This window comes from Nerophis ophidion, linkage group LG04 (genome assembly GCF_033978795.1).
Source record: "Nerophis ophidion isolate RoL-2023_Sa linkage group LG04, RoL_Noph_v1.0, whole genome shotgun sequence".
NCBI lineage: Eukaryota > Metazoa > Chordata > Actinopteri > Syngnathiformes > Syngnathidae > Nerophis > Nerophis ophidion.
In genome coordinates, this window is record NC_084614.1 from 67,684,627 (window position 1) to 67,704,428 (window position 19,802).

At 39.3% G+C, this 19,802-nt stretch overlaps 2 protein-coding genes across 7 annotated transcripts in view; both read left to right on the forward strand.

Moving 5' to 3' along the window:
• clip2 (CAP-GLY domain containing linker protein 2) overlaps window positions 1–3,006 on the forward strand; it is a 70,295-nt gene extending 67,289 nt beyond the window's left edge. For all 4 annotated transcript variants that reach the window (XM_061898865.1, XM_061898864.1, XM_061898867.1 and 1 more), the window contains 2 exons: window positions 286–345; window positions 425–3,006. In XM_061898865.1, the coding sequence (XP_061754849.1) occupies window positions 286–345; window positions 425–439 (75 nt within the window). In that variant the 3' untranslated portion in view covers window positions 440–3,006. The remainder of the gene's footprint in view (window positions 1–285; window positions 346–424) is intronic.
• A 6,401-nt stretch (window positions 3,007–9,407) lies between these two features.
• The window catches only part of gtf2ird1 (GTF2I repeat domain containing 1), a 68,434-nt gene continuing 58,039 nt past the window's right edge, over window positions 9,408–19,802 (forward strand). For 2 of the 3 annotated variants that reach the window (XM_061898869.1, XM_061898871.1), the window contains exon 1: window positions 9,409–9,815. The gene's annotated coding sequence lies outside the window, so the exon portion shown is untranslated. Of the gene's footprint in view, window positions 9,816–19,802 lie in introns of all 3 variants that reach the window. The other variant, XM_061898870.1, reaches the window with a different exon arrangement.

A 19,802-nucleotide genomic window follows, 5' to 3' on the forward strand; every position in this document is an offset into this window, starting at 1 on the left:
TTCCCTCCCCAAAAAGTGCAGTTTTCCTTTAAATTGTTCTGCTTTGTTCACACAACTGAGGGGGATAAAAATTTTCAGATGATTACTTTCAACACAAGTGCACAATGGGTGTGCTAAAACTTGAAATTCCCTTGCACACAACCACTACATTTGACTTGCTACACATTAAATAAATGCCTGGTGCTCCCTGCAGTTGAGTGAACAAACCACTCTATTCTGCTAATACTAAAAAGATAGTGATAAATGTAGGTCCAATGAGGATTTTATTTTTTATTTTTTTCCCAGATTCATGGAGGCATGTCAGCCAATGGAATCCATCACCAGGAGCCCAACAACACTCAAGATGTTTGTATTACAAACACACTAATAATGACATCTGTTGATGATGCTAAAACTCATCTTATTTTGGCGGGGTGTCTTTCAGGAGCAACAGCGCTGATACAAGCTACGGCGGACGCCATCCAATTGCGACACGCAGTAGGAGGACGTTCATACCAAAACTGCAAGCACCTATTGTCAAATTAAAGTACTGTAATATAAATGAGGACACGTGGACTCGGAGAGATATTATCATCATCATCATCATCATCATTGACCTGAGACCTTTCACAGTAGCGGGAATGTCTTCTGAGTTGCAAGAGAGACAATTTCAACAACGATGACGAGAACAACCACAGACTGTGGCACTTTTTTGTTGTCTTATTTATTATTTTGATTTTGTTTTTGTTGCTCCTCAGCTTTGACGTAATCAACCCGAGTCAAGACACTCCTAAGACTCTTGGAACTGGGCTTGACGAACGATCGATGTCCCCAACGGTGTGTCGTGCACAACATTGGTAAGTCGTGAAGCATAACGAGTATTATTGGAGACATTAAAGTAATACGTCAAACTAAATGTGTTCTTTGAGTATAAAAAAAAAAACAGTAATATTCTACTTACTGGAGAAATGAGTCTACATAAAAAGATTGTTGTTGTTAGGTTTGCAGTACGGAATAAATAAACCACCATGCCTCCTGAAATAAATCTTACAATTATGTTTTATTTTTTTTGCCTTTGAAGATAAGTGGACTTCCTGCTTGGACTATTTCATTGCTGTTAATCGAAGGGATAAATATTCCGAAATGTTACCATAAAACTTCAGTACTAGCTTGCACCCAGAACAATGTGGACTATAATGCTGTTCCCTTGAGTGCTCAATGGGACGGTTGCTAACTGAAGGGCTACCTCACACAAACTGGTGTCCTTTTCTGCCCCTTAATATACGATATATTTTAATGTTCCCCGTAGGGCTAATTATTGGACACAAAGGTAACAGTTTGTACCTTTTAAGGTATGTTCTCAAGTTCTGAAGCAGAATCTCTGAGGGTACCACTCCAATGCCAAGCTACTATACCCTGCAAAAGCCAAGAGTCAATTATGTCCCTCAAACAAAATATTAAATAGAGCTACACCTGGACTGTAATGTTCCAGGACCAAAAAGTACTAGGTATGTTCCCAAGCAGTAAAACTTAAGTGCCAAGGGAACAAAACCAGCATGATTTAGGATACCGCCCCAGTAAAAAAAATCCTAAAAACCCAAAAGGTAGACTACACTCTGTTATGGCTATTCTTTGGACTCAAATGCAACCGTTAATATTGTTTCTGGGATCAAATTAAGTAGCAAACATATTCCCAAGCTGTAAAATGCAAGTGCGAAGGAAACCTTGAAACCTAAAAGGTATAATCTAGTGCTGATCCTTGGATTCCAATGTACTGTTTCTGGCATCACAAAAGTACCTAACCAGACATGTTCCTATGCTGTAAAACACTAGCGACAAGGAAACAAAACAAGTTTGTTTAGGGGTACCAACTGAGTAAAAAGACCCTGAATCACAAAAGGTGCTATCTACACTTATGTATCCCATATAGGGAGGATCTTTGGACTTGAATGTAACTGTTGATACTTGCTACTGAGATCAAATAAAGTACCAGGTATGTTCCCAAGATGGAAAACACAAGTGCCAAGGGAACAACATTCGTATGCATGGGGTACCATCCCAGTAAGGAGGCCCCAAAATATACAATCTACATTCTACTCTAATGTATCCCACATAGGGTTGATACTTGGGACTCCAAATTAATTGTTGATACCATTTCTGGGATCAAAAAAGTACCCGGTATGATCCCAAGTCAAATGTAGCTATTGATATCGTTACTTGAACCAAATAAAGAACCAGACATATCTTCAAGCTTTAAAACACGAGGGGGGGGGGGGAAATCCAGTATGTTTCAGGGTACCATGGGGTACATGAAAGAAGTAAGTACCAGGTATGTTCCCAAGCCGTGAAAGACAAGTGCCAATGGAACAAAACTAGTATGTGTGAGGATACCATCCCGGTAAAATGTATAATTCACTCTAATGTATCCTATATATAGGGCTAATCACTGGACTTTAATGTAACCATTGATACTGTTTCTGCGATCATAAGAAGTACCAGGCATGTCCCATGCCGTAAAAGACAAAGGTCACTGGTACAAAAGCAGTACCATTCCTATCACAAGCTTGTTGCCTAGTGTTAAGCAACCACTACAACCGATAACCAAATGTACTGTATAACATAGGGCTAATTGCTATAAGGTAGTGTTTGTACCATTTCCAGGTTCCCAAAAGTACCAGTTATGGTTCCGGGTTATAGGTGTCATGGGTACAAAAGCAGAACCTTTGAGGGTATCACTCCAGCGACAAGTTGAACTGCTTCTTCACCAGGGGACTTTCATTTGCAAAAACATTATGGGCTGAGATGTCTTCCAAGTCATTTTTAAATGCATTTCTCATTTATGAACTATTGTAGTCTGAATATTTTGAAGACATTATAGGTGACAGATGCACAGTTGCTGGTCAGTAATATAAGGAGCTACATTTTGGATATTATTGTAATGTAAGGACCATACCACAGGTGGGTTCTGTCTGTTGGATTATTGCCGCTTTGTTTTCAGAGATGGAGTCATTAAAAATGTACAACCTATTCAATTGTCATTTCTTCTGCATTGTTTGCTTTTCACTGCAACATTTGTTTGGTAGATGTATTTGAGAGTTAGCACCAGTTTATGAAGTTTTTATGCAGGTGAGAAGCACTATCTGAGAATCCCTAATATCAAAAGACTGAAGGACCAGGGCTGGCCCCTAGTTAGAGAATGCCATGAGCCAACTACGATGAAGCAGAGTCCTCCCCAGACACCCGTTGCAAGACCTGGAGACCCCAGCAGCAAGGGGAAACAATTGGACACGACTCGAAATGACACCAAAAGTCATCCACTGGCCAGACCCTACAACCAGTCAGAACCAGATTCCTCAAAGTGTCTTAGGGGGGTGTCACGGATCTGGGTGCCACACCCACAATTTACTAGTACTACTACTACTACTCTGCAGTGTGCTAAACACTGCAGGGCCAGCTAATCCCAGTGAAGATAAGTCCTCCACTCGCCACAGGAACCCGTTGCAAGTCCTGGGCACCACACTGGCAAGAGGAAAGTATCGGACACGACACTAGAGCTGGCCACCAAGAAGAGTGCACCAGGAGTCAACCACTGGCCAGACCTCACCACTAAGGGGAACCAGACTCCTCTATCCATCATAGAGACTCTTGCCACTACTACAGGTGTGCACCCACCAGCCAATCCCAGAGGCCAACCACCCAGAGATTGCACAATCTCTGCCAAGCATTGTCTAACCTCCAACATTAAGGAAAACCAGTCGCCCACTTGCTACATGGATTTGTTGCATGACCGGACCACAACAGAAAACCATGCGACAGGGAACTAGAGCTAGCCATCAAGGAGAGGGCAGCACGAGTCACCCACTGGCCAGCCCCTACCACCAGGGAGAACCACAGTCCTATATCTGTTACAGGGACTCCCCACATAAATCTGGATGACAAACCCAAAGGTTACTCTTGCTACTCAGTGCGCCAAACACAGATGGAGACATGTGTGCACCCACAAGTAAATACTAGTGAAGGGAAGTCCTCCACTCACCACATAGACCCTGTTGCAAGTCCTGGGTACCACACCCGCAAAAGGGCACTTTAGCCCATGCTCTGTAAGTTGCTACTGTGTGGCGACAGGTTCAAGTGCCAACCTTCGACCAACCCCCAACAGCAGGGAAAACCATAGTCTCCAAAATACCACGGGGATCTGTTGCATGCCTGACCACAACACTCCAGCCCCCAGGGAGTGGTTGGCAAACAAGAGTCAGAGGGACCAACAACATGACCTGGGCACTACACCCACATGTTACAGAACTACTCGGCAGATTACAAGTCGACATGAAACTAAATCAGAGAGTTCCACAGCCCGAGACCAACGCCATGTTGAATTTGATTCAGTACCAGGGTTGGCAGAGGGGTTAGTGCGTCTGCCTCACAATACGAAGGTCCTGAGTAGTCCTGGGTTCAATCCTGGGCTCGGGATCTTTCTGTGTGTAATTTGCATGTTCTCCCCGTGACTGCGTGGGTTCCCTCCGGGTACTCCGGCTTCCTCCCACTTCCAAAGACATGCACCTGGGGATAGGTTGATTGGCAACACTAAATTGGACCTAGTGTGTGAATGTTGTCTGTCTATCTGCGATAAGGTAGCGACTTTTCCAGGGTGTACCCTGCCTTCCGCCCGATTGTAGCTGAGATAGGCACCAGCGCCCCTAAAGGGAATAAGCGGTAGAAATGGATGGATGGATGGATGGAAGACCATACTTTATCATGTCTTAGGCAACCATTTTGGAACAAATCCACTTTGTCTCATGATGATTTAAGACTTTCATGTCAAATATTGAATCACATTTCCAACATCCCCTGCAGCAATGTTGGTTTTGGCAATTGTCAGGACTTAACCACATACAGTGTCCCGTGTCTAACAAATTATCTTTTTGATAATCGACTCACATTTTAACTCTAAACGGCCAAAATGTTATCTTCACAAAAACAGCTGCTAAAATAGAAGTCACAGTTAAAGAATATTTATAATTCTATTCTGCTTAAAATATGCATGTTTAGTTTGAATGCTGTTTTGGGAATTTAGATCCTGTAAAGGCCAGTACAGTAAGCCGTCATTTGGGCCTCACCGTGGGAAATGAATTATTAATCATAAATTGAATTGCATAGCTAAAGCATAAAAAAAACTATTCCTGGGGCTTTTCCACTCCGAGGGATGCTCTTGACTGACTGTTGAATTGTTTACCCACTAATAGGGAACGTGAGCTGGGTTTAGACCAGGGATGTCAAACTGGTTTTCATTGAGGGCCAAATCGTAGTTATGGCTCCCATCAGAGGGCCGATTGTAACAGCCAATAATGTATGAATTTGCCTCTAAATTTCATCATCAGTTATATAAATTGTTTTAAGTAGACTGTCGATTTTACAGTAAAAACTTTACATTTACAAAATGTTACTGTAAAATGTAGTGTTTGTTTTTTACAAAATTTTAGGGTAAATGGAAAAACAATACCACTGTTTTTGGGGGCATGCGGGTTTTACTGAAAAAGCTGGCAACTTAGTTGCCAAAATGTATGTGTTACGTTTACAATGGAAAACCAGTACAAGTTCTTTTTTTTATTCTGGCAACTTGGCTGCCAGTTTTTCTGCTGTGAAAACAAATGTATTGTTTTCCAGTTACAGTAATACACCGTTAAAAACAAGATTTTACACCAAAAATAAGGAAGCTCAGTCAACAGAATTTTAATACAAAACATTGGTCGTTTTTTTTTTCAATTTACAGTAACATGCCGTAAAGAACACCTTAAAATGTATTGTCATTTTTATTAATTTGATGGGTGGTTTGCTGTAAAGTTAAGTATTTTCATTTAGATAAAAAACATGTTCGTAAAGTATGATAATATATTTGTTGCAATATTGGATACTATTAAAGTTTAAATTGTATGCAATTTCAAGCAGTACATATATTTTTTCTGTCAAAATGAAAAATATCATTTACATTTAGTGAGAAAATAATAAGTACTTTATTGACACATATCATGTGTTGCATTAATAATCCACGCGCTGTGATTGGTTTGGTCTCATCTAGTGGCCAACATTGCTGTAGTATTTATATTTTTGCGAGGAGAAAATATGTCACTTTTTGTATTGCCTTGCCACACAGCCCAAAAACGTTGTGTTCAGGCTAAAAAATATAAGGTGCTGGATCATACTTTTTCCCAAAATAATTGTTGGCTCTCATAAAGTCTGCTTAATTAGCATTGTTGTTGACGGGGAAGGGATCTTTGGTTCCTAACGCTACATCACGGATCTTGTGATTGCCTTCCTCATTAATTCTCGAGAATTTCTGTTATGGTAAATGGGTTGTCCTTGTATAGTGCTTTTCTACCTTTTTAAGGAACTCAAAGCGCTTTGACACTATTTCCACATTCACCCATTCACACACACACATTCACACACAGATGGCGGGAGCTGCCACGCATGGCGCTCACCAGGACCCATCAGGAGCAAGAGTGAAGTCTCTTGCTCGAGGACACAACATACGTGATTAGGATGGTTGAACGTGGGGATTGAACCAGGAATCCTCAAATTGCTAGCACGGCCACTCTCCCAACTTCACCACTCCGTCCCCGTTAGATTGATACTATTTTTTTTTGTATGTATGTAATATAATATATTTTTTTTAAAAATCAATATAGAGGCAATTTGCACCTCCCTTCTGGTATTTTAAACATTAGCTTTGCTTCTTCCTACTCCTTTTGAGAAATGTTGAAATGTGCAAATGTAACCACATGATGTTCCATAATGTGAAGTGAAGTGAGTTACAGTCGTGGTCAAAAGTTTACATACACTTGTAAAAAACATAATGTCATGGCTGTTTTGAATTTCCAATCATTTCTACAACTCTTATTTTGAGAGTGATTGGAGCACATACTTGTTTGTCACAAAAAACATTCATGAAGTTTGGTTCTTTTATGAATTTATTATGGGTCTACTGAAAATGTGACCAAATCTCCTGGGTCAAAAGTATACATGCAGCAATGTTAATATTTGGTTACATGTCCCTTGGCAAGTTTCACTGCAATAAGGCACTTTTGGTAGTCATCCACAAGCTTATGGCTGAATTTTTGACCACTCTTCTTGTCAAAAATTTCTGTAGTTCAGCTAAATTTGTTGGTTTTCTGACATGGATTTGTTTCTTCAACGTTGTCCACACATTTACTGTAAATCAGGACTTTGGGAAGGCCATTCTAAAACCTTAATTTGAGCCTTATTTAGCCATTCCTTTACCACTTTTGACTCTCTGTAAAGCACCAGTTCCATCGGCAGCAAAACAGGCCCAGAGCATAATACTACCACTACCCTGCTTGATGGCTGGAATGGTGTTGCTAGGATTAAAGGCCTCACCTTTTCTCCTCCACACATATTGGTGTGTATTGTGACCAAACAGCTCAAATTTTGTTCAATCTGATATCACATGGACATAAGACCTTCTGGAGGAAAGTTCTGTGGTCAGATGAAACCAAAATTGAGCTGTTTGGCCACAATACCCAGCAAAATGTTTGCAGGAGAAAAGGTGAGGCCTATATTTCCAGGAACACCACACCTACCGTCAACTATGGTGGTGGTAGTATTATTCTCTGGGCCTGTTTTGCTGCCAATAGAATTGGTGCTTTACAGAGAGTAAATGGGACCATGAAAAAGGAGGATTTCCTCCAAATTCTTCAGGACAACCTAAAATCATCAGCCCGGAGTTTGGGTCTTGGGCGCAGTTGGGTGTTCCAACAGGACAATGACCCCACTAAACACATGTCAAAAGTGGTAGAGGAATGGTTAAATCAGGCTAGAATTAAGGTTTTGGAAAGGCCTTCCCAAAGTCCTGACTTAAACGTGTGGACAATGCTGAAGAAACAAGTCCATGTCAGAAAACCAACACATTTAGCTAAACTGCAGCAATTTTGTCAAGAGGAGTGGTCAAAAATTCAACCATAAGCTTGTGGATGACTACCAAAACCGCCTTATTGCAGTGAAACTTGCCAAGGGACATGTAACCAAATATTAACATTGCAGTATGTATACTTTTGACCCAGTAGATTTCGTCACATTTTCAGTAGACCCATAATAAACTCATAAGAGAACCAAACTTCATGAATGTTTCTTGTGACCAACAAGTATGTGCTCCAATCACTCTATCCCAAAAAAAAACAAGAGTTGTATAAATCATTGTAAACTCAAGACAGCCATGACATTATGTTTTTTACAAGTGTAAGTAAACTTTTGACCACGACTGAATATTGGCACAAAAATATATACTCAACGGCAGTGACGAGGATGGCAAAAGCTGCATTCGATCAATCAATCAAGCGTGAGGCAGTTCATATTGACGCCGAAACTGGTAGCCTACATTTGTTTTCATCACTATTTTTGGGGTGGAGCTGCTCATTTTGGCAAAACGCCGGAACCAATTAATAGCGATAAACAAGAGACGACTATATAGTGTTGCCACATCGTTAAGGGGAACATCTTTTAAGTGTTTGTTTTTTCAACCAACAGCCACAATGATGTAAAAAAAAAAAAAAAGGTTTTCAATAGGGCCTTTTTTGGTGACAAGGAACAAACAAGAAACGTGTGCAGTGTTACGAGAAAATGTGACTTCTCTAAAACTGTGGTTCTTAAATGGGGGTACGTGTACACCTGGGGGGTACTTGAAGGTATGCCAAGGGGTACGTGACATTTTTTTAAAAATATTCTAAAAATAGCAACAATTCAAAAATCCTTTATAAATATATTTATTGAATAATATTTCAACAAAATATGAATGTAAGTTCATAAACTGTGAAAAGAAATGCAACAATGCAATATTCAGTGTTGACAGCTAGATTTTTTGTGGACGTGTTCCATAAATATTGATGTAAATATTTTTTATTTTTTTTGTGAGGAAATGTTTAAAATGAAGTTCATGAATCCAGATGGATCTCTGTTACAATCCCCAAAGAGGGCACTTTAAGTTGATGATTACTTCTATGTGTGGAAAAATATTTATTTATAATTCAATCACTTGTTTATTTTTTAACAAGTTTTTTATTTATTGTTATATCTTTTTTTCTAAATAGTCCAAGAAAGACCACTACAAATGAGCAATATTTTGCACTTTTATACAATTTAATAAATCAGAAACTGATGACATAGTGCTGTATTTTACTTTTTTATCTATTTTTTTCAACCAAAAATGCTTTGCTCTGATTAGGGGGTACTTGAATCAAAAACATGTTCACAGGGGGTATATCACTGAAAAAAGTTTGACAACCACTTCTTTAAAACATTACAGAGCTGCCCTGCACACAAATAGGCAGCCATATCTTCTTCCTTTTTTTTTTTTTTGCACATAACATCCTGTATCCTGCGAAGATGCCCAGGGATTTCGCAGACGCCAAAAAAAACCCCCAAAAAACCTTGTGATTCCCCCCTGCGTGATAAACAACACGCTACTCCCTGAGGATTTTTTCTTTCTTTTTCTGCAGCTGCAGAGGTTGCTGCTTTAACGTAATCCTGCATGTAAATGTCAGCCAATGGAGTGTGGCGTTGAGTTGGGCTGGGATTAGCAGGAGGCGAATGAGTTTCAATTTTACTGGATTACAGAACAAAGAACGAAGGGGGAAAGGGACACCCTGGCTCGGTTAAAGCGAGGAAAGAAGAGCGAGAAGGAGAAGAAGGTTTCTTTTCCAACACGGCCGGGATTATGTGTTTTGTGGGGCGTCGTCGTAGATGCGGGAGTCTTTTGTGATGGATTAAAGACAACAACATATTCCCGGATTGACAGCAACGAGGCTATTTAATCGCTAATTACGGTGAGTCGGGCCACCATTTCACTCGACGCACACGCTGCGCGGGTGCGTGGAAACATTGAGGTGTTACATTGTTGTGGAAAGAAGGCGGAGAATTGACGGATTATTTCTGGATGCTAACGCTAGCTAGCTAGTTAGCCTGCTAGCTGGCGTTATTATGACACTGTCAGCTAATTAGCCGCGGTGACTTTTTTCTTCTTCAAATAGACTCAAAATTAGAATGTTATTGGCGTCTTTAAAATGAATGCGCCCAGTGAAACATTTTTATTAATTTGTCCTTGCTGAAGTGTCTGTCACGTCTGCATTTTAAAGCGTATTAGGCTAATACAACAAAGACAGCTAGTAGCTCTTTTAGCAACCCAGCCATGACAACTTTAATAACGCCTAAATCGACTTGTTTGAGTTAATTTCAACTTTTTTTTTATTTATTTTGTAACGTTTGTACTTGTCTTTAAAATGATCTCGTATTTGTCGTCGTGGTAAAAAAAAAAAAAAAAAAAAACTTGAGTTCAACTTCTCTTCTAACCGTTAATTTACTTGTCCTATTAAGTGTTCGTTTTAGTCACAGGAAGTGTTAAATCATTTTTAATGTGTTCCTTGAGACTTTTTAATCCAGAATAATTCATAGTTGATTACGAATTACTATTAGCAAGGACCCGCAGGCATCTGCCAGGACTACTAAACAGCTGGAAAACACTTGAGGAACAACTGCTGGCCTGCGGGCCGAAAAAGGTCCATGCATGAATTACTTTGCTACACAAATTGGTAGTTAATAAAATGCAGAGTGCTCCTGTCATTTAGAGCAGTTGTTCTCAAATGGGGGTACTTGAAGGTATGCCAAGGGGTACGGGACATTTTTTTTAAATATTCTGAAAATAACAACAATTCAAAAATCCTTTATAAATATATTTATTGAATAATACTTCAACAAAATATGAATGTAAGTTCATAAACTAGATTTTTTGTGGACATTTTCCATAAATATTGATGTTAAAGAGTTCTTTTTTTTTGTAAAGAAATGTTTAGAATTAAATTCGTGAATCCAGATTAATCTCTATTACAATCCCCGAAAAGGGCACTTTAAGTTGATGACTACTTCTATGTGTAGACATTTTTATTTATAATTGTCACTTGTTTATTTTTCAACAAGTTTTTAGTTATTTTTATATCTTTTTTTCCAAATAGTTGAAGAAAGACCACTACAAATGAGAAATATTTTGCACTGTTATACAACTTAATAAATCAGAAACTGATGACATAGTGCTGTATTTTACTTCATCTCTTTTTTACAACCAAAAAATGCTTTGCTCTGATTAAGGGGTATTTGAATTAAAAACACGTTCACAGGGGGTACATCACTGAAAAAAGGTTGAGAACCACTGCTCTATATGACAAGAGAGCCCTACTCTTTTTGAGAACCTACTGACAAAATGTTGGTAATGTTCTACAAGACAGAGGAGGGGCACTCTTCTGTTGTTAAGAGTCTACTGCAAAAACACTTGTCAAAGATCCTCTATATCAGTGGTCCCCAACCTTTTTGTAGCTGCGGACCGGTCAACGCTTGATGATTTGTCCCGCGGGGGGGGGGGGAATCATTTTTATTTATTTTTTTGTCATTGAAAAAGGAGGTTTTTGGGTTGGTGCACTAATTGTAAGTGTATCTTGTGTTTTTTATATTGATTTAATAAAAATAACAAAAATAAAATTATAAAAAATTATTTTGCGGCCCGGTGTTTGGGGACCACTGCTCTACATGACAACAGTGCTTTGTTGGTTCTAGGAACCTATTACATAGAAATCTAGTCAAAATATTCTGCATGACAGGAGTACTCTTCATTTTTAAGGACCATTTACTAAAACACCTGTAAAAGATAATCTATATGAAAGCAGAGCTCTACTTTTTCTAGGAACCTACTCCAAAAACTTAAGTCAAAAATATTCTGCATGACAGAAGTACTTTGTTGTTTTTACGGACACTACAAAAATAGTAGTCCAAGATCGTTTATATGACAAAAGAGCTCTGCTGCTTTTGAGAAGCTTCTACAAAACCATGAGTAGAATATATTGTGCAGGACGAGAGCACTATGCTGTTTTTAAGAGCATTCTACAGAACACTAATCAAAGATCCTCTGTATAACTGGAGAGTTCTGCTGTTTTTGAGAACCTACTACGCAAAATGTTAGCGATCTTCTATATTATAACATTCTGCTGTTTTTAAGAATTTTCTACAAAAACACAATTCAAAGATCCTATACATATAACAAAAAAGATTTGCTGTTTTTAAGGACTTTCTCTAAAAAAGATAATCAAATTATCTTGTATTTGACATCGTGGCACAAAAAAACGTGAGTTCAACTTCTCTTCTAACCGTTAATTTACTTGTCCTATTAAGTGTTCGTATTAGTCACAGGAAGTGTTAAATCATTTTTAATGTGTTCCTTGAGACTTTTTAATCCAGAACCATTCATAGTTGATTACAATCTCTATTAGCAAGGATCCACAGGCATCTGCCATGACTACTAAACAGCTGGAAAACAGTGCAGTATCAACTGCTGGCCTGCAGGCCAAAAAAGGTCCACGCATGAATTCATTTGGTAATTGGTAATTAATAAAATGCAGAGCGCTCCTGTCATTTAGAGGATCGTTGGTGTTCGTTTTTGGGGGGATTTTTTTTTTTTTTTTGTCATTAAAAAGGGAGGGTTTTTGGGTTGGTGCACTAATTGTAAGTGTATCTTGTGTTTTTTATGTTGATTTAATAAAAATAAAAATTATAAAAAATTACTCTGCGGCCCGGTGTTTGGGGGCCACTGCTCTATATGACAACAGTGCTTCGTTGGTTCTAGGAACCCATTACATAAAATACTAGTCAAAATATTCTGCATGACAGGAGTACTCTTCATTTTTAAGGACCATTTACAAAAATACCTGTAAAAGATAATCTATGAAACAGCAGAGCTCTGCTGTTTCTAGGAACCTACTCCAAAAACTTAAGTCAAAAATATTCTGCATTATAGAAGTACTTATAGAAGTCTACAAAAAATACTAGTCCAAGATCCTTTATATGACAAGAGAGCTCTGCTGCTTTTGAGAACCTTCTACAAAAACACTAGTGGCACGGCTGCTGCCAACTGCTCCCCTCACTTCCCAGGGAGTGATCAAGGGGATGGGTCAAATGCAGAGGACAAATTTCACCACACCTAGTGTGTGTGTGTGTGTGTGAGACAATCATTGGTACTCTAACTTTAACTTTAGTAGAATATATTGTATAGGACGAGAGCACTATGCTGTTTTTAAGAGCGTTCTATAAAACACTAGTCAAAGATCCTCTGTATGACTGGAGAGCTCTGCTCTTTTTGAAAACCTACTTCCAAAAATTTTAGCGATCTTCTATATTATAACATTCCGCTGTTTTTAAAATAATTTTCTACAAAAACACAATTCCAAGAGCCTATATATAAGAGTTGGGAAATTGTGTTAGATGTAAATATAAACAGAATACAATCATTTGCAAATGATTTTCAACCCATATTCAGTTGAATGTGCTACAAAAACAACTTATTTGATGTTCAAACTGATAAACATTTTTTTTTGTGCAAATAATCATTAACTTTTGAATTTGATGCCAGCAACACATGACAAAGACGTTGGGAAAGGTGGCAATAAATACTGATAAAGTTGAGGAATGCTCATCAAACACTTATTTGGAATGTCCCACAAGTGTGCAGGCTAATTGGGAACAGGTGGGTGCCATGATTGGGTATAAAAACAGCTTCCCAAAAAATGCTCAGTCTTTCACAAGAAAGGATGGGGCGAGGTACACCCTTTTGTCCACAACTGCGTGAGCAAATAGTCCAACAGTTTAAGAACAACGTTTCTCAAAGTGCAATTGCAAGAAATTTAGGGATTTCAACATCTACGGTCCATAATATCGTCAAAAGGTTCAGAGAATCTGGAGAAATCACTCCACGTAAGCGGCATGGCCGGAAACCAACATTGAATGACCATGACCTTCGATCCCTCAGACGGCACTGTATCAAACACCAACATCAATCTCTAAAGGATATCACCACATGGGCTCACCATCACTTCAGAAAACCACTGTCACTAAATACAGTTTATCACTACATCTGTAAGATCATAGTTAAAGCTCTACTATGCTAAGCGAAAGCCATTTATCAACAACATCCAGAAACGCTGCCGGATTATTCGGGCCAGAGATCATCTAAGATGGACTGATGTAAAGTGGAAAAGTATTCTGTGGTCTGACGAGTAGGGTTAGGTATCGTTTGAATATGAACGATTCTGATTCCGATTCCTGACGATTCTGATTCTTCTTGTACCATGCCGCTATGTGTTTGCCAGGTAGTCCCTGGAAGGTGGTATGTATTTTGGGTTGAGAGTTTTCACCATATCCCTGCAAACATAAACAAACATGTAATGTTGCTGTTACTGTTTAGCCCAGTATCAATTAGCTTAACTCTAATGTTATTGCTTAACTAACCTAAATGTTGGAGATTCCACCTCCTGAAAAGGGATGCAGTCTTTTGATTATGTGTGCAATGACCTTTCTGTGGCACTCTTCCCCATTGCCGCTACGGTGAACGGAGTACGCTGAACGCATCGCGGAGCCTGGCTAGCAGGTTGTAAATTCTCTATGAAAAAATATGTGGGCTAATTTGTTAGCTGCCTCAACCGGATTCGGACTGCAGTGCAGTCACCGAGATGCCAGGCTGGGCGTCGGAGCCGGAGCCAGAGGAAGAGGCAGAGGAGGACGGTCGGCGCAGCTCGTCAAAGACAGGACACGCATTTATTTGTACTCCATGAACTCGAAGCTGCTTCATCATGTTCGACGTGCACCCTCCTAAGCACGAAACAGTCCTGTCGCATGTGTTACATTTCGCCGATATTTCATTTTTTTTAGGAAAATAAAGCCACACTTTCGACCGCCGACGCCCGCTATCCATGCTTGACTGACTCGCTCGGCTACATAGGCTCGGCTATGCTAACACTTCCGGCGGTTGGCGCTTCTTCGTTGGTGTTCAGCGGCTTCTTCTTCCGGTCGGCGGACTTATTATTTTTTTCCGGTCGGCGGACTGGGTATCGAAACTAGGAATCGTAATTTAAACTTTTGAACGATTCCGGGGAATCGGAAAGTTAGTCCCGGTTCCAATCGATACTCGATACCCAATCCTACTGACGAGTCCACATTTTAAATTGTTTTTGGAAATATTCGACATCGTGTTATCCGGACCAAAGGGGAAGCGAACCATCCAGACTGTTATCGACACAAAGTTCAAAAGCCAGCATTTGTGAGGGTATGGGGGTTCATTAGTGCCCAAGGCATGGGTAACTTACACATCTGTGAAGGCACCATTAATGCTGAAAGGTACATACAGGTTTTGGAACAACATATGCTGCCATCTAAGCGCCGTCTTTTTCATGGACGCCCTTGCTTATTTCAGTAAGACAATGCCAAGCCACATTCAGCACGTGTTACAACAGCGTGGCTTTGTAAAAAAAGAGTGCAGGTACTTTCATGGCCTGCCTGCAGTCCAGACCTGTCTCCCATCGAAAAAGGGGGGGCGCATTATAAAGCATAAAATACGACAGCGTAGACTGCGAACTGTTGAACGACTGAAGCTTTACATAAAACAAGAATGGGAAAGTATTCCACCTTCAAAGCTTCAACAATTAGTTTCCTCAGTTCCCAAACGTTTATAGTGTTGTTAAAAGAAAAGGTGATGGAGCACGGTGGTGAACATGCCCTTTCCCAACTACTTTGGCACGTGTTGCAGCCATGAAATTCTCAGTTAATTATTATTTCCCAAAAAAAAAAAGTTTGAGTTTGAACATCAAATATGTTGTCTTTGTAGCATATTCAACTGAATATGGGTTGAAAATGATTTGCAAATCATTGTATTCCGTTAATATTTACATCTAACACAATTCCCCAACTCATATGGAAACGGGTTTTGTATATGACAAAAAATATTTGCTGTTTATAAGAGCGTTCTATAAAATACTCGTCAACGATCCTCTATATGACAGGGGAGCTCTGCTCTTTGTTTGAGAACCTACTGCCAAAAATGTTAGCGATTCTCTATATTATAACATTCTGCTGTTTTTAAGAATTTTCTACAAAATCAATTCAAAGATCATATATATATATATATGTGTGTGTGTGTGTATGTATATATATATATATATATATATATATATATACATATATATATATATATATATATATATATATATATATATATATATATGACAAAAAAGATTTGCTGTTTTTAAGAGCCTTCTACAAAAACAATCAAATATCTGTATGGCAAGAGGTTTGCTGTTTTTAAGGACTTTCTCCCAAAAAACTAATTAAAGATCCTCTATATGACAGCAGAGGCTTGCTCTTTTTCAGAGCTCACAGCAAATATCCTCTATATAAAAGAGTTCTGCACTTTTTCAAATCTTACTGCAAACAATGTTAGAGATCTTCTATTCAACATGAACCCTCTGCTGTTTTTAAATACCTTCCACAAAAACAATTGTTATAGATCTTATATATGATAGAAAAGCTCTTCTCTTTTTGACAATCTACTGCAGAAAAATGCAGTCAGATGTATTTGACAAGAACACACTGCTGTTTTTAAATACCTTCCATAAAAACACTTGTCCTAGATCCTTTAGTTGGCCAGAGAGCTCTGCTCTTTTTGACAACCGGTGTAAAAGAAATTATTCACGATATTCAAAATGATTGGAGCCCTTTGCTGTTTTTAAAGACCTTCTACAAAATCAACTGTCAAAGATCCTCACAATGAAAGGAGAGCCGCGCTGGTTTTGAGAAGCTACTGCCAAAATGTTACTCAGATATCTTCTATCTGACAACAGTACTCTGCTGTTTTAGAAAGACCTTCAACAAAAACACTTGTCATCGATCTTCTATATGACAGTTGAGCTCTGCTGTTTTTGAGAACCTACTCCCAAACATGTTGGTCAGATAGGTTCGATGTGACAACAGACTGCTAAAATGTTAGAAATCCTCAATATGACAACAGCACTGTGCTGTTTTTAAGAGTGTTCTCCAAAAAAATTAGTCAAAGATATTGTAAATGACAGGAGCACTGAGCTGTTTTTCAGGACCTTCCACAAAATCACTTGTCAGAGATCCTCTATATGACAAGGAGAGCTGTGCTGTTTTTGAGAAGCTACTGCCAAACATGTTAGTCAGAGATTTTCTATCCGACAACTGACTACTAAAATTTTTGAAATCCTCAAAAAGACAACAGCACTCTGCTGTTTTTAAATACCTCTAAAAAACACTCTTCATCGATCATCTATATGACAGGAGAGTTTTGCTGTTTTTGAGAACCAACTGCCAATAATGTTAGGGATCCTCTATATGACAAGAGCACTCAATTGCCTTTAAGAACCTTCTATCTACAAAAACACTAGGAAAATATATTTTATTTGACAGGAGCACTCTGGTGTTTTCAGGGACCTTGCACAAAATCACTAGTCAAAGATCCTCTATATGACAGGAGAACCCTGCTGTTTTTGAGAAGTTACTGCCAGAGATCTTCAGCAAGACAAATGACAGAAGCACAGAGCTGTTTTTCAGGACTTTCCACAAAATCACTCGTCATCGATCCTTTATATGACAGTAAAGATCTGCGGTTTTTGAGAACCTACTCCCAAACATGTTAGTAAAATATTTTGTATGACAACTGACTACTAAAATTTTATAACTCCTCAATAACACAACAGCACTCTGCTGTTTTTAAAGACCTACAAAAACACTCCTCATCGATCCTCTATATGACAGGAGAGTTCCGCTGTTTTTAAGAACCAACTGCCAAAAATGTTAGAGATCCTCTATATGACAAGATCATTTTTGTTTTAAGAACTTTCTATCTATAAAAACACTAGTCAACTATATTTTATATGACAGGAGAACTATGCTGTTTTTAGGGACCTTGCACAAAATCACTCGTCAAAGATCCTCTTTATGTCAGGAGAGCCCTGCTGTTTTTGAGAAGTTACTCCAAGAGATCTTCAGCAAGACAAGAGCAATCTGCTATTTTTTAATAACTTTTTTTAAGAAAGATCCTTAGACTTAGACAAACTTTAATGATCCACAAGGGAAATTGTTCCACACAGTAGCTCAGTTACAAAGGTTGGAAAGGGTAAGGATGGAAAGGATAATGCAGGTATAAAGTAGACAAAAAATGTACCATAATAGCAATATAAAATATAACGTTTGTAATATTTACATATTATTTATGCAGTTTTTAATATTCACTGATATATTATTATATTATATTATTATATAATATATACGATATATAACAAATCCTTATTACCATGTACAATATTACTGTATATGTAACAGCTGCAGCAAAAAAAGAAAAGGGGAAAATAGTTTTTAGGTACCTTGCACAAAATCACTAGTCAAAGATCCTCCGTATGATAGGAGAATCTTGCAGTTTTTGAGAAACAACTGCTAAAAATATTAGTCGGAGTTCATCTTTATGACTGAGAAGGAGCTTTGCTGTTTTTGAGAACCCGTTGCCAGATGGATAGTTCAACATACAGTAGCAGCTGTTTTTAGCAATATGCTGCAAAAATGTCCCTTCCACGTTTGTGAGTTAACTTCTTGGCCGCCGTGATGTCACTTGCAGGCCGGATACAGCCCACAGCCTGGAGGGCCTTACTGGAAGGTTGGCGTAGGAAAATGAGCCTGCTCATGTTTTTCAGGAAGAGTTCCTCTTAGGTCAACCCGTCTAATCAGACCAGAGAATGGGGCGCATAATGTTAAAAGCATGTTGGATGTTGGTTGTCCAGGCGCTGATGAACGTGAATGCACCGTGTTTGCGCTGCCTCCTCCACTTCCTGTGAGGGAAGGAGGCCATCTATTTTGAGGCCATCATAATTCGGGAGGAAGGAGGAGGCGGCGGTGGGGCTAATGTTTGCTGTGCCCCCCGGGGGAGGAACATTTAGATGGCCAATAAGACTTGTTGCCACTGGGGCAGTTTAAACGCCACACCCTCCTCTTCCTCTCTCTCTCGCTCTCTGTGTGAGTCAGTGCGGTTGCCAGAGACCAGTATAATGGTTCCCAGTGTCTGCAGAGATTAAAGGCCAGCGCTGCATTGTTCACATGCCCTGAGATTAGTTTCCAAGGAGACGGGGTTTCAGTTGCCATGAGAACGTAGTGCCGCCCGGCTTTGCCTTTTTAGTCCAGCACCCCCTCCGAACCCCTTATCTGTTTGGTTTTTAGAAACCGTACAATTGTTAACAGAAGAATCAGACTCAGAATAGTTTTTATTGCCATTGTTTAAGAATGGGTTCACAAACTAGGAATGTTTCTTGGTGCAATCGTGCAACATAGAAGACGGAATAGGTAATAAGATGAGTTGTAAGTGAGCTATCAGATTTTGTTCTTGTTCATGTGTCTGATGGCCGAGGGGAAAAAACTCTTCAGGTGGCGGGAGGTGTGGGTCTGGATGGACCGTAGTCTCCGCGTGAGAGGAGAGGGGAGAATAGTTTGTGTCCAGGGTGAGAAGAGTCAGCTGTGATCCGACCCACACGCCTCCTGGTCCTGGAGGAGAACAGGTCCATAACAACATTGCCTGTTGTTATGTTATGATCTTGTCACTTTCCTCAGCTGTTATGTTTGCGCTATCCTCGACCGACAGCTAACAAAGGCTCCTTAACGCTAACTCACTGCTAATAACAATGACAAATGAACAACTTGACTCAAACAAGGTTGCATAACAGACACTCACGCAGTTTAGACAATATGGCCAACAGATGCTAGACTGACTGAAGCCAACATATGTGGCTCACAGATTCTATAACTTGATTCACTGATGCTTGGCTAGCAAAGGCCAACATATGCTACAATAGAGTCTCGCGTTATCCCGATACTAATATTTTGGTACCGGTACCAACATGAATTTCGATACTTTTTCTGTACTTTTCGATACTTTTCCAAAT